The sequence below is a fragment of the Bos indicus genome, chromosome 22, assembly GCF_029378745.1.
Source record: "Bos indicus isolate NIAB-ARS_2022 breed Sahiwal x Tharparkar chromosome 22, NIAB-ARS_B.indTharparkar_mat_pri_1.0, whole genome shotgun sequence".
NCBI classification, from domain to species: Eukaryota; Metazoa; Chordata; class Mammalia; order Artiodactyla; family Bovidae; genus Bos; species Bos indicus.
In genome coordinates this window covers 53,292,929-53,305,935 of record NC_091781.1, presented here as the reverse complement: position 1 = coordinate 53,305,935, position 13,007 = coordinate 53,292,929, and the positions used below count along the sequence as shown (strand labels likewise).

The 13,007-nt window shown below is 49.7% G+C and overlaps 1 protein-coding gene across 6 annotated transcripts in view; it reads right to left on the bottom strand.

Moving 5' to 3' along the window:
- The window catches only part of FYCO1 (FYVE and coiled-coil domain autophagy adaptor 1), a 103,770-nt gene that overhangs the window by 61,006 nt on the left and 29,757 nt on the right, over positions 1-13,007 (bottom strand). For 4 of the 6 annotated variants that reach the window (XM_070776811.1, XM_019984330.2, XM_019984326.2 and 1 more), the window contains exons 2-4: positions 7,265-7,407; positions 3,527-3,633; positions 1,682-1,807 (exon numbers count right to left, since the gene is read on the bottom strand). In XM_070776811.1, coding sequence (XP_070632912.1) covers positions 1,682-1,807; positions 3,527-3,633; positions 7,265-7,319 — 288 coding nt within the window. In that variant the 5' untranslated portion in view covers positions 7,320-7,407. Of the gene's footprint in view, positions 1-1,681; positions 1,808-2,655; positions 3,458-3,526; positions 3,634-7,264; positions 7,408-7,918; positions 8,055-13,007 lie in introns of those variants that run through there. The other 2 variants (XM_019984327.2, XM_070776813.1) reach the window with 2 other exon arrangements.

Sequence of the window (13,007 nt, the reverse complement as noted above, 5' to 3'; positions counted from 1 at the left end):
CCTTTAAGCTCAGGGTTCCATGCCTTCTCATCGCTGACTTGAGGAAATGATACCACAATATGAGGTAATTTTAAAAAATAAGAAGGTGTGAAACCTCATACGACATTTCTGTCAGTCTGTAGGACATTTCTCCATGTGAGTTTTGTGGGTTCAGGGTACAGCCAGAGGGTTTGGAAATGAAGGTGGTAGCGGCAGCCTGACCCACTGGTTTTGTAAAATCCACCACGGCATGTCCACAGGGAGTGGTCCCGACAGAGCTCGGGGAGAGTGACATCCCCACGTCTAGATGCTTTCCACTTATGAGTGAGGTGAGAACAAAGTGCTTAGCCGTGACAACCAGGGACCCAGGCAGCTGAATACAGCTGAGCAAAGCATCGTGAAGTGAAGCGTATCGATCACACGCACACACATCCACACCCAGGTCCCGCTGAATCTAAAAAAAAAAACCCCACATAACAGCTTGTGTCTATAAGCTCCCAAGGAAAGGGCCTGTCCTAATTAATAAAATGGCCAGAGTAACAGCACTTAGAACATTTTATTTTTTAAAGGCAAACACTTGAGGCTACATTTTAAGTCAGGCCTATTAACTGAATCCATTATATGTGTGAAAGGAGTTATGTTAAAAGGTCTTTTTAAACATCCTTTGGGGAAGGGAACAACAATAGTTCCTTTGTATAGCAAATGAAGACACTGCATAGCCTTTTTTTAAGAACTTTTTGAGATCACGGGTCCACTTTCATCATTCAATTCCTTAACTTTTGTTAGCATCTAATCAAAACTCACTGCACTACATAGAGAAGCAATACAACACTTAATCATGTACCCGAGTGTCCCACCAGGCACGACCTCACAAGACTTGTCTGTACATCTGGACGTTAAACCAATTCCTCTGAGCCAGGATCTTCCCTCATTTTCTCAGCTGTCAGAAGGTACAGCTGGTGGAAGACGCCCAGCCCTCAGGGTCCGCATGTCTAACGCTGTCATTCTCTGTAAGAGGAAACCTACCCGGCTCCAGGAGTCACAGCTGGGGAGTCCTTCCCAGAGCACATGACCCTGTGGCCTTTGTGGGAGGCCAGCCAAGGAGCATGTGCTCTGGTTTTAAAGGGACCTTAGACTTACTGATGAGATACAGAAAAGAAAGATGAAATGTATAAACCTCCTGTCTCAAATCTAGGTGGATTCCCTAATGTGCAAAGTCATTCACTAACAAATGGACTAGACTGATGAGACAGAGAATGTGTGTTGTTGTTGATCCAGAGTTTTGTAAAACAGCAAAGCAATGGCATTCTGCTCTTGGGGGGCTTAGAACTTAATATGGGAAGCTGCTTATTGCTGGCATTTTAAGAAATGTCTCTCAAGATCCCACTACACTGTCTTCATCTCAAATCTAAGTTTTCTGGGCATAGAGAAAGTAGCCTAGCAAACTGTAAAGATTTTCTTTAAGAAACCAATTCTTCAAAAAAAAAGGTGAAGGTGTCCTGTGCTGTCCATCTCTTCGGGGGTACCATGAGCAGACTGCAATGTGAACAGCCCACCCTGTGAGGTGACGTGTGGGCTGGGGTCTCATACACAGTCGGGACTCAGCCACTCTTGGGCGTGGTAAACGCTCACTGGCAGGCTTCTGTGAGAGAGGCTTAAGCCGGAGAGGGGAAGAGGTGAGATCAGTGGTTGTTTCACTCACCTCTGAGATGGACTTGACGAATCGGATCCCATCGTTTGCACCCTTCACCTTGGCCAGGCAGGCACAGAAGTAATCCCAGTAGTCCTTCTTGTTGCCCAGGAGGGTGGCCTTCTCTTTCTGATCGAACTGGGCAGAGAAAGGAGAGAGAGGACGTTCAAACACACTGCTGTTTATCCCACCATTTAACGATGGGTAATGACAACAGCTGCTTAGTTGCCTGGCACTGAGTGAGGCTCTTTATTGGCATTATTTTTACTTACTGATGAATGAGGGTGTTTTAGTCCCCAGTTTATAGGTGAGGAAACAGCCTAGGAGAGGTTAAGCAACTAGCTCAAGGTCATATGACCAGGGAGATTCAGGAATAACAGGCCCCTAAAGTGACCTCTGTGCATAGAGCTGGGTGGAAGACTCCAAAGATGCTATTAACACACGGAAAAGAAATGCAAGAGAAAAGTTCCAGGGCAACATGAAGAGTTATTAACAGTGCCTCGACATAGGGAAATGCGTTAGTGACATCTTACCCCAGTTATGCAACTCGAGTTTCAGTACTGTTTTAATATACATAGAATAAGCCCAAATAAATGTCAGCCATGAGTCATTTCAAAACCCAAACCAAAATGGGTGAATTCAGGGAAAAAAAAAGCCCATTAATACTTCCACAGTGTAAAACAATAGAACCAGTTGAAAAGGCGCATGACAGGTGAGACTTCGAGACACCGCGACACCTCCTCCAGTGGGCTCTCATGCCATACGCTCTGGTGGGAGGTGACAGTGCAGACTCACGGTGTTCAAATGATAGAGGTATCGTCCCATAACCTAGCGTTCTATGGCATTTTTTCTGGTTATAAAACATGTGCATACATTGTTAGGAGGTCTGGATAAAATAAACTAAAATAGAAAAGAAAAAATTATAATGCCTAATACCATCACCCTGAGATAAGTTTTGTTATTGTATTGCTCCATTTCCTTCCTACCTATTGTAGTTGCCTATATTTTTCCACATCTGCAGGTTCTGTAGATCTGTGCTTCTTGAACCGAGCAGATAAAAGCTCGGTTATACAGTGGACGTGTTACAAGAAAGCTTCCTGGGCTGACCTCAGAGGTCCTGATTCAGCAGGTCAAGGTGGGAACCGAGAGGGCACTTCTGCCTTGCTCCCAGGTAATGCAGATGTTTCTGGTCTATGACCACACTTTGAGGAGCAAGGCTCTAAAATGGGGACTTCTGGATAGTCTTCAGAGGGCCCACAGCCTCCTGGAAAAGATGTGACCAGGTATGTATAACTATGTTTGGGGAGAGATTCCATAGCTTTCACTGGGATGCCAAAGGGGTATGGGATTGCCCCAAAGTGAAGATCTCTGCTATACAGAGACCTTGTGACCTGCATTAAGAGGACATACATCTCTGAAGTGAAGCGACAGTCGCTCAGTCGTGTCCGACTCTTTGTGACTCCCTGGACTGCAGCCTGCCAGGCTCCTCTGTCCATGGACTTCTCCAGGCAAGAATACTGGAGTGGGTACCTGTCCCCTTCTGCAGGGGATCTCCCTGACTCAGGAATCGAACCGGTATTTCCTGCATTGCAGGTGGATTCCTTACCAGCTGAGCTACCAGGGAAGCCAAAATCTCTGAAGAATGCTCTCAGTTCCCAACACCATCCTGAGGGGCAACAATCTGATTCCCCAGAGGATCACACTTGGAGGCTGGGGATAGCTCTGACCTTCAGTCTAACCAGGAGGGCTCAACAGCTCCACAAGCTTTTGGAGCTGCGTCCTGTGTATTGATGAGGCAACCAAGAGGGAGACAAGAGACAACAGAGCAGAAAGCAACACATGGCAGGAGTCACTTACTTGGAGGAGGTACTCAAGTTTATAAGAAAACTTATGCAAGTTGGTGCTGTCATCTGTGATGGGTTCCCCTGCTTCCTTAGATTCTCTGCTTAGTTCTGTCACAGCATCTTTAAGACAACAAACAGGAACATGTAACCAGATGGAGTCTGGCCTCAGAGAGAGCAGCAGGATGACCCGGGGAAGCGGGAGTAAGTGGTCCACGATGGCAAAGCACTGTGCACACGTGGGTGCTGCGTAAACATCCGTGGGCTGGAACTCCGAGTCAGAAGGCACGAGGCTGTCCTGAGAGCCCGCCGACTCGGCACCTTTCTCGGTTGGCCCTGTAAGCCCACCAAGAAGGCCTCATAATTTGCAAGCAGTATTTGGACAAAACGTCCGCTGCATGGACGAATCCTACAGCAGTCCCTAACACAGACTTCCTGAGGGCTTTATCCTCTCCCCCACCATGTTTCTTGTTCTTCACCATAACCCCACTGCTCAGTACAGGTAGATCCAGGCTTCCTGAGGTCCCAGAATGTGCAAACAGTGGTCATGACGACAATGGCAAGAGCAACACCACCATCTGCTTCTGCCAACTGAGTGCCGCTTAGGGGCCAGACCTCTGTGTGTCTTCCTTATTCAACAGAGTGCTGCGAGGCAGGAATTGCTGTATTTCAACAAATCTAAGATCCTCTTGATGAAAGTGAAAGAGGAGAGTGAAAAAGTTGGCTTAAAGCTCAACATTCAGAAAACAAAGATCATGGCATCTGGTCCCATCACTTCATGGGAAATAATGGGGAAATAGTGGAAACAGTGTCAGACTTTATTTTTTCGGGCTCCAAATCACTGCAGATGGTGACTGCAGCCGTGAAATTAAAAGACACTTGCTCCTTGGAAGAAAAGTTATGACCAACCTAGATAGTATATTCAAAAGCAGAGACATTACTTTGCCAACAAAGGTCCATCTAGTCAAGGCTATGGTTTTTCCTGTGGTCATGTATGGATGTGAGAGTTGGACTGTGAAGAAAGCTGAGCACCGAAGAATTGATGCTTTTGAACTGTGGTGTTGGAGAAGACTCTTCAGAGTCCCTTGGACTGCAAGGAGATCCAACCAGTCCATTCTGAAGGAGATCAGCCCTGGGATTTCTTTGGAAGGAATGATGCTAAAGCTGAAACTCCAATACTTTGGCCATCTCATGTGAAGAGTTGACTCATTGGAAAAGACTCTGATGCTGGGAGGAATTGGGGGCAGGAGGAAAAGGGGACGACAGAGGATAAGATGGCTGGATGGCATCACCGACTCGATGGACCTGAGTCTGAGTGAACTCCGGGAGTTGGTGATGGACAGGGAGGCCTGGCGTGCTGCAATTCATGGGGTCGCAAAGAGTTGGACACGACTGAGTGACTGAACTGAACTGAACTGAACTGAAGATGCAATTGATTTTAAGATGAGCCCAATTTCATAGCTGTTAAAATGTGAAAAAAAAAAAAAAAGGTACAAAGTAGAATTGACAAAGGTGGGCATTTTCATCCCCACTTCACAGACAAGGAGCTCACAGAGAGGTCAGAGCACTTGGCCAAAGATTAAGGGTGGCAAATGGCAGAGCTGGCACAAGAACCCTGGTTCTCTCAAGAGAATCCTGGTGCTGACCCCAGAGGTCCTCTCTTAACTTCTAAGACAATTTACTTACTAATGCAGAAAAAGAGGAGAAATCCCTCTGACACTCACAGCCCTTCTGTGGAACAGAGGGACTGTCAGAAGTTGGGTCTGGTTTAGACCCTGAGAAAAACATCCCCAGCTGAGATGGTTTGAGATATGCAAGACAAAACTGCCTTCACTGACAATTCTTGAAAGAAAAGGAGCCGTTAGAAAGCAGATGTGCCAAGGACTGAAGCTGGGCCTGAGCTGTTAAAAGTTAACCAACTCTGACCCCTCAGGCACAGGGAGCCAACAGCAAAGACAGGTTCTTTGGGACTGAGTCTCACAACACGTGACCAGTGTCCAGTGTGCCCAATGAGAAGCATTTGCCGTGGGGGCTCCAAGGGCCAGGGGCCAGGGACCAGGAAGGACACAGAGCCTTCCTCCTCCACCCTCAGGCAGGGCAAAGCTCACAACCTGACGTGGGAACTCCTGAAATGCAGGAAGAAGCCTTGGATATGGAATATGAAATTTCCTGCTCTAAACTCTGCCCGTTACCAACAGATGAAAGGAAAGGGTCTTGACAAAGTGTGATGCCTTTTGAAACTTCCCACTGAGGTGCTCTTAGCACTGCGTACTGGACACTGAGATGACCTGGGACGTGGGGGATGACAGACAAGGACAGCTCGTGGGGTGCAGAAGGGCAACTGAACAAAAGCAGCTGCCTGTCCTCTTCCCAGGCTCACGAGCTCTGCCACGGGCTCCTCCCTTCCTCTCTCTTCCCTCCAATCAGGACCCAGCTCCCAGAGTCCATCCTTGAGAACCGAGACTGAAACACAGAGAAGACGGTCCACTCTGTGGAGAAGGCTCTGAAGACCAGGGCCAACTCGGATTTGCAGGGACTGTCACTGTACCTTCTGTGTGCGCGCGCGTATGTGTGTGCCCATGTGTGTGTGTAGATTTAAAAAGGAAAGAGGCATCTCACACTGCAGCTGGATGTACACTGATGTGGTTAAGAGCGCAGCCCATGGCACCAGCTGTGTGTGCAAACCTAGGCTCTATCTGACGGGATGGGTGACCTTAGGCAAGTCACTTAGCCTCTCTGGGTCTGTTTCTACATCTGCAAAATGGGAATGAAATGGTTCCTGCCTCACAGGACCAAACGTGAGGACCCAGTGAGTTATTATCTAGGAGACTCGTGCCTGGCACAGTGAAATGCCACGTAATCATCAGCTAGTAGAGGCCCAAAGCTCTACATAAATAGGAGAGAAGCCTGAGAAAGTGATTTTTATCTCATCCAGTTTTGACCTCACAATGAATACTCCTGCGGCCTCCAATGGCCTGGAGCGACTGCAGTTGGTTATCACAGGTCTGAGCAGTAAGGAACCTGGACCTTGAGTTTATTAGGAGTGTCACCAGGGCCCCCGTGCCGTGGAAGAAGGGGGCACAGCACATCCGCTGGTGCTCCAGAGAGGCTCACAAGATCTGCCCTGGTGATCCATGAGGGATGGAAAACTTGCTAAAACTCTGACCCTCGGGACGGCACCAAAAGGTGGCCTTGGGCCCTGGACTCCGCAGTCAGTAGAGAATACAGCCCACTCCTCCAAGCCTGCTCTCCTCGCAGGCACCCCTGCCTGCTCTCCCTCTGTGCAGCCGAGGCCCACGAGCCGGTCTCTGTCGCTGGGCAACGCCGAGCTCAGGAAAGGCTGGGAGGCAGAAGGCCCAACTGGAGTGAGTTCACCGGGATCAGGTGGAAGAGCAAAACGAGAAAGGCAGGTATGTCGTCTTCCTACTCAGAGGGCGGGTGAATACTCCTTCACAGAGGAGCCAGCTCCAGCATTGCCCGGTGGTGTGCGTACACACACACACAGACACACACACACTATAGTCAGACACAGAAACGGGTATCTGATTCTGTCTACACATTGCCTGTACAGTGTCTGAGACGAGGGCCAGGCAAGTTCCTCCAGCCTCACACGGGGTGGACATCTGAGCCCCAAATATTTCAGTGATGTATGCCAAGGGCTCCGATTACCGTCAGTGTAAACAGAGATCACAGGGCTGAAACTCAGCTGGCCCCGGCAAAGCACAACCACAGCTCCCTCAGCGCTAAGCCGTACCTTGTAAATCGCGGATGATTCTCTGCAGCTGGCTCTCCGCGCTGGTGGACGCCATGGTGACCGTGACCGTCTGGGGCCACCTTTCCTGGCTGCGCGCTTCCTGCCCGGGGCTGCTCAGCAGCGGTCAGACTCCATGGTGGCACCTGCACAGGGAGGAGGCCGTGGAGGAAGGGGTCACAGACAGACTTAAAGTCAGCAGGAGAGGGACGCTGCTCCGGGAGCAACGTCACCCCGTCTGGGCGTCTCCTCTGAACGGGAAGGGCTGAACCCTTCTGCGAGAGCCTTGCTCTGAAACACTTACATTCTCTGAGACACTTACATTCAGGCACAATGACCTCGTCTGGGGCTTCAGAAGAAACAAGATCAACTAAATAGAGCCATCTATTCTTTCCGAGCTCCCCTCCCAGGCTGCCCTCTTAGGCAGGCCTGCCTCACTTTCCACCTTTAAAAACCTCCCAGCGGCTCCCCTCACCCCGCTACACCAAGGCCAGAACTAGTCCAGCCCCCCACTCACTGCAGCTAGGCCTAAGGTGCGGCCATTCCAGCTCTGTCTCTTCTGTGCCCGGCCCCACGCCCTCCCAGGCTGCTTTTGGAGGAATGGTTGGTAACCTCTGGCCAGCAGCAGCCATGGAGGGAGAGGCTGAGGACACATACCCTCAGGGCTTCTGGACCAAGGAGAGCCTGGCTTGCCTCTTGGGGAGGTCTGTGGCCTCCAGCCGCCCAGCGTCCGGCTCAGCCGGGGAGGGTAGACACCAGGGGCTACCGGGGGCCTGCACAGCCAAGGGACGTGTCTATTTTAAGCGTGGTTACAGTCCTCTCGCGGCTGGTGAGTCCCGAGTTACCAGTGCCACTTGGGCAGCTGCTGAAGTGATGTAAGGACACAGCGGTGGCAGACCAAAACAGAGGAGGAGATCCGAGCAGCATCGGAAGGAGGTGTGGACGCCACTGAATCCTCCTTTCAGAGCCTCTAATCCTTGCCTTAGATGGCTGATGCAAAGGCGTAATGTTTGCTGGCAAAATCAGCTGGCAAGACGAGAGGTGGCCAGAGTAGCCACCTGTGCACTGGGCCTGCGAGGTGCTTTACACACTCAGTCATTTTAACCCTTGGCAGTACCCTGGGGCCGGGGGAGGAGCAGACAACGTGCAAGGGAGAACCTGGGTGCAGAGAAGCTGTGTAACTCGTCTATGGCCCGGGCCAGCAGGGAGGGGAACCCTGGTCAGTCTGGACTCAACCCCTTTAGCTCTACAACGCAGCCACTGTCGCTACAGCGAACGCTACCACTTCCACTGGCTTCTGGGAGCGGCTCCGAGCTCCAGGGCCTCTCACGTGTGCCGCCAGCCTGAGTGCTTCAAACATGAGCTGGCCCAGGAGACTAGGCAGGAGGAAAAACGGTTGAGAACTGCAAGTTCCCAAATATTTACAAAAGCATTGCAGGTCAGCCTGGGGCCCAGGGAGGGGCTGTCATGGCGCAGATGTCCCGAGGCCTATTTTTAACTCACAAGCCGGCGTGGCTGTGACTCAGGGAAAACAAGGCCCAAAGAGGGCTTCTCCTGCCTAGAGGAACTAGACAGGCACACGCCAGCACCACACCCCCAGGAATTTCAGACACAGAGCCCCGGAGGGCCACGGGATCCACAGACTCTGCCAAAGTCCCCAGTAAACGTGCTGGCACCCCACCATCAAAGTGAGGGCAGGCTGGTTTATCGGAAGCCAGCCTGCCCTTCCCTGGGCGGCTCTCTGGGTCCCTGCTGAACACAAAGCCCAAGCTGGGACCAGCCAGGGCCCTAGAGAGCAGCAGCCCAGGATGGGTCAGACTTGCGCAGCGGCCCTGCTGCCTGAGACACTTGGCTCCTCCCACAAGGAAGAGTCGGTCAAAGACAACCACTGTCAATGCGCGGCTGCCCAGCACCACCCTGCCAAGTTCAGTCTGGGGTTTCAGGGCACACAGGCACCGTCCAGCCCTGGAGGAGCTTGGCTGTGTGCCGACCAGACAGACAGGAAAGCGTTCAGATATGCAGATAAGGCACAAGAGGTCCACGCAGAGATATGATCGAAAAGTTATGAACACTCGGGAAGGAATGACCCAAGGATACACACAACACATGATGTTTGCCAAGTGAAAGAAGCCAGACTGGAAAGCCATCTACCTTACAATTCCACGTGCGTGCTATTCTTACAAAGGGGAAGCTCTGGGGAGAAATCAGATCTACGGCTGCCGAGGACTGACGGGAAAGGGAGGGTCTGACTACAGGAGAACTACAGGAGAACATGCAGAAATTTGGGGACCAATTCTGTTCTGTCTTGATTATGGTGGTGGCTACGTGACTGTGTACATTTGACAAACGTATGTGTCGAACCTCACTTACTGTGCATTTTATCTCAACAAAAGAAACAGCAGCACTGGGATGAATTTAACAAGATGCAATGGGACCCGAGGAAGGGAATGTTCATTCCACTTGGGGAAGGGAAAGTGTGGTGGACACTCTGTGATGGCGACTGGGTTGGGCAAGGCCTAAAAAATGAACAGGAGGTCATCGAAGAGACCCGAGGAAGAAAGGGCGTGACAGGTGTCGAGGCCACGTCTGTACCTGCATGCCTCTTATTTGATTATGGTCAACAGAGAGCCCTGTAGCTTCGGGGGGAAATGACCTTGAAAGATGATGACCTGGAGAGTCCACTGGGTCTGTGTGCATACTGAGAGCTGGGGGAGACCCAAACAGGAGGGGGAGGGAGGAACCTGGAAAGGAAGTCCTGACAACCACATACTCTGAGTCACCTCATCCAGGCTCTGGCTGGAATACCGCACGAACCATACAACCAACCTCGATTTCCTAGAAACCAGCCCTCTTTGGAGCTTGGCACAAGGGTAACAGTATCTGTAAACCAAACTGGCATCTTGGCAGCGTAAGCCTGAACAGACAGAAACATGCTCCTTCTGGACCTCCTGGTGCTTTGGTGAAGCTGCAAGTGTCAGCCCGAGCCCAGGAGGCCTTCTCTGCCTGAACCCTGGCGCTGCCCCCCTCTGCCAAGGCCAAGCTCCCAGGTCATGGGGTGAGCTGTGCCCAAGCACTGATTACAAGAGCCTGCATCACCACCAAGGTAAAAGCCCTGGGTCTATAGGTCACAGCAGGCTTCCCCACATGGCTGTGGGTCACCACCTCCCAGGGTTTCAGGAAGCAAATGGTCTCCATAGGAATGCTAGTTTCATGGATTTGAAAGAATGACTCTCAGTATTCTGGCCTCCCGTTTCCTGATCCTGAGGTTTTTACTGAACTTCAAAAGACAGAAAGGGGGCAGTCCCCCTCCACTCTATTTCCTCGTATCTCTAGACGAGCTTGCCCTTTGGCTTAGGGATGAGCTGTTTTTATGCCTAACACTTTTGACACCAAATGTGTGGCTTTTCCCCCATACCAATATCTAGTTATCACCACTGGGTGTCCTGCAATTTAATTCAACTGGTTTTCTTTTTGTCCATGCCACATGGCTTATGGGATCTTAGTTCCCTGACCAGGGATCAAACGCAGGCCTTCAGCACTGAAAGCTCGGAGTCCTAATCACTGGACCACCAGGGAAGTCCTTCAATTCAATTCTAACTCAGTTATAACTAACTCTAATTCTAACTCTGGAGTCAGTGCAGACCCCACAGATTAAGGGTTCAGTCCACAAGACTGCCCGGGCTTCAGACACCAGTCACAAGCCCCAGTACCTGTCACTACCTGTACTTCTGACCACCCTCTATTGTCCCCTTCTCCTCCCACCTTTAATCTTTCCCAGCATGAAGGTCTTTTCCAATGAGTCAGTTCTTCACATCAGGCAGCCAAAGTATTGAAGCTTCAGCTTCAGCATCAGTCCTCCCAATGAATATTTACCATGGATTTCCTTTAGGATTGACTGGTTTGATCTGCTTGCAGATCAAGGGACTCTCAGGAGTCTTCTCCAACACCACGGTTCAAAAGCATCAGTTCTTCAGTGCTCAGCTTTCCTTACAGTCCAACTCTCACATCCATACATGACTACTGGAAAAACCATGGATCTATTCCATGACTAGATGGACCTTTGTCAGCAAAGTAATGTCTCTGCTTTTTAATATGCTGTCTAGGTTGGTCATAACTTTTCTTCCAAGGAGCAAGCATCTTCTAATTTCATGGCTGCGGTCACCATCTGCAGTGATTTTGGAGCCCGGAAAATAAAGTCTGTCACTGTTTCCCCATCTATTTGCCATGAAGTGCTGGGACCAGATGCCATGGTCTTTGTTTTTTGAATGCTGGGTTTTAAGCCAGCTTTTTCACTTTCCCCTTTCACTTTTATCAAGAGGCTCTTCAGTTCCTCTTCACTTTCTGCCATAAGAGTGGTGTCATCTACATACCTGAGGTTATTGGTATTTCTCCCAGCAATCTCAATTCCAGCTTGTGCTTCATCCAGCCTGGCATTTCACATGATGTACTCTGCATAGAAGTTAAATAAGCAGGGTGACAATATACAGCCTTGACATACTCCTTTCCTGATTTGAAACCAGTCTGTTGTTCCATGTCCAGTTCTAACTGTTGCTTCCTGAACTGCATACAGATTTCTCAGGAGGCAGGTAAGCTGGTCTAGTATTCTCATCTCTTGAAGAATTTTCCACAGTTTGTTGTGATCCACACAGTCAAAGGCTTTGGAGTAGTCAATAAAGCAGAAGTAGATGTTTTTCTGGAACTCTCTTGCTTTTTCTATGATCCAACGGATGTTAGCAATTTGCTCTCTGGTTCCTCTGCCTTTTCTAAATCTAGCTTGAACATCTGGAAGTTCTCGGTTCACATACTGTTGAAGCCTCGCTTGGAAAATTTTGAGCATTTCATTACTTAATGTATGACTGATGAAATCACTGGCTACTGGTGATTAACTTCAGCCCTTCTGAAGGGGGGTCTAAGGATGGGGCTGAAAGTCCTCTAGCAAGCAGCCCTTACCAAGACACCACCTATAGGGGCCCAGGAAGAGTCAACCTTACTAGCATAAACTGCCTGTGTGGTTGAAAGGGTTTTGTTTTGAAAAACAAAGGACACTCCTATTACTCAGGAAATTCCAAGAGTATTAGAAGTTCTGTGCCAGGAACCAGGGACAGAGACCAAATATGTGTTTCCTACTATATCATGGGGATCCCAGACTTCTGGCATGAACCAGCATGGTCCTGACCTCTACAACCCACTGCAAACTGCTCTCCTAACTCGGGAGACACTCAGAGATTGCTCGGTCCACACCATGGGCTCCGGGGCTCCAGCACCTTGCAAGGCCCCCACAGTGCAAATCACCTCCAGGAACCCAGTGTCCTTGTGGATGACGTTGTAAACACCTCCTTCACTAGTTTCTGGCAAGCTCTTTCAAATACCAAAGAAATTTATTTTATAAAATTTGAGGGAACAGTGGAGTCTCTTGCCAACAACACAAAATTATGTTTAAGCTTATCCAGAATGTCTGAAAGCATCCAATCTTCTGATAAAGACAAAAAGGGACTAAACACATTTTTAAAAATTCTTATTTATTACCTGGGACTACTGGCTGGCTTCCAAGTCACAACCGAGGAATTATTTTAGAGGTGAAGTACCTTCCTCGACTTCCAAATTCCTCCCACACCTGCCCAGTTGCCCTAATGCCTTAAACAACAGAGACAGCAGTTCAACCTCAAATTAAGATACAAAGACGCTGACTCATATAAACTTCTTCACGCTATGGTACAAATGACTAATACTCCTAATGTGGCCCAGA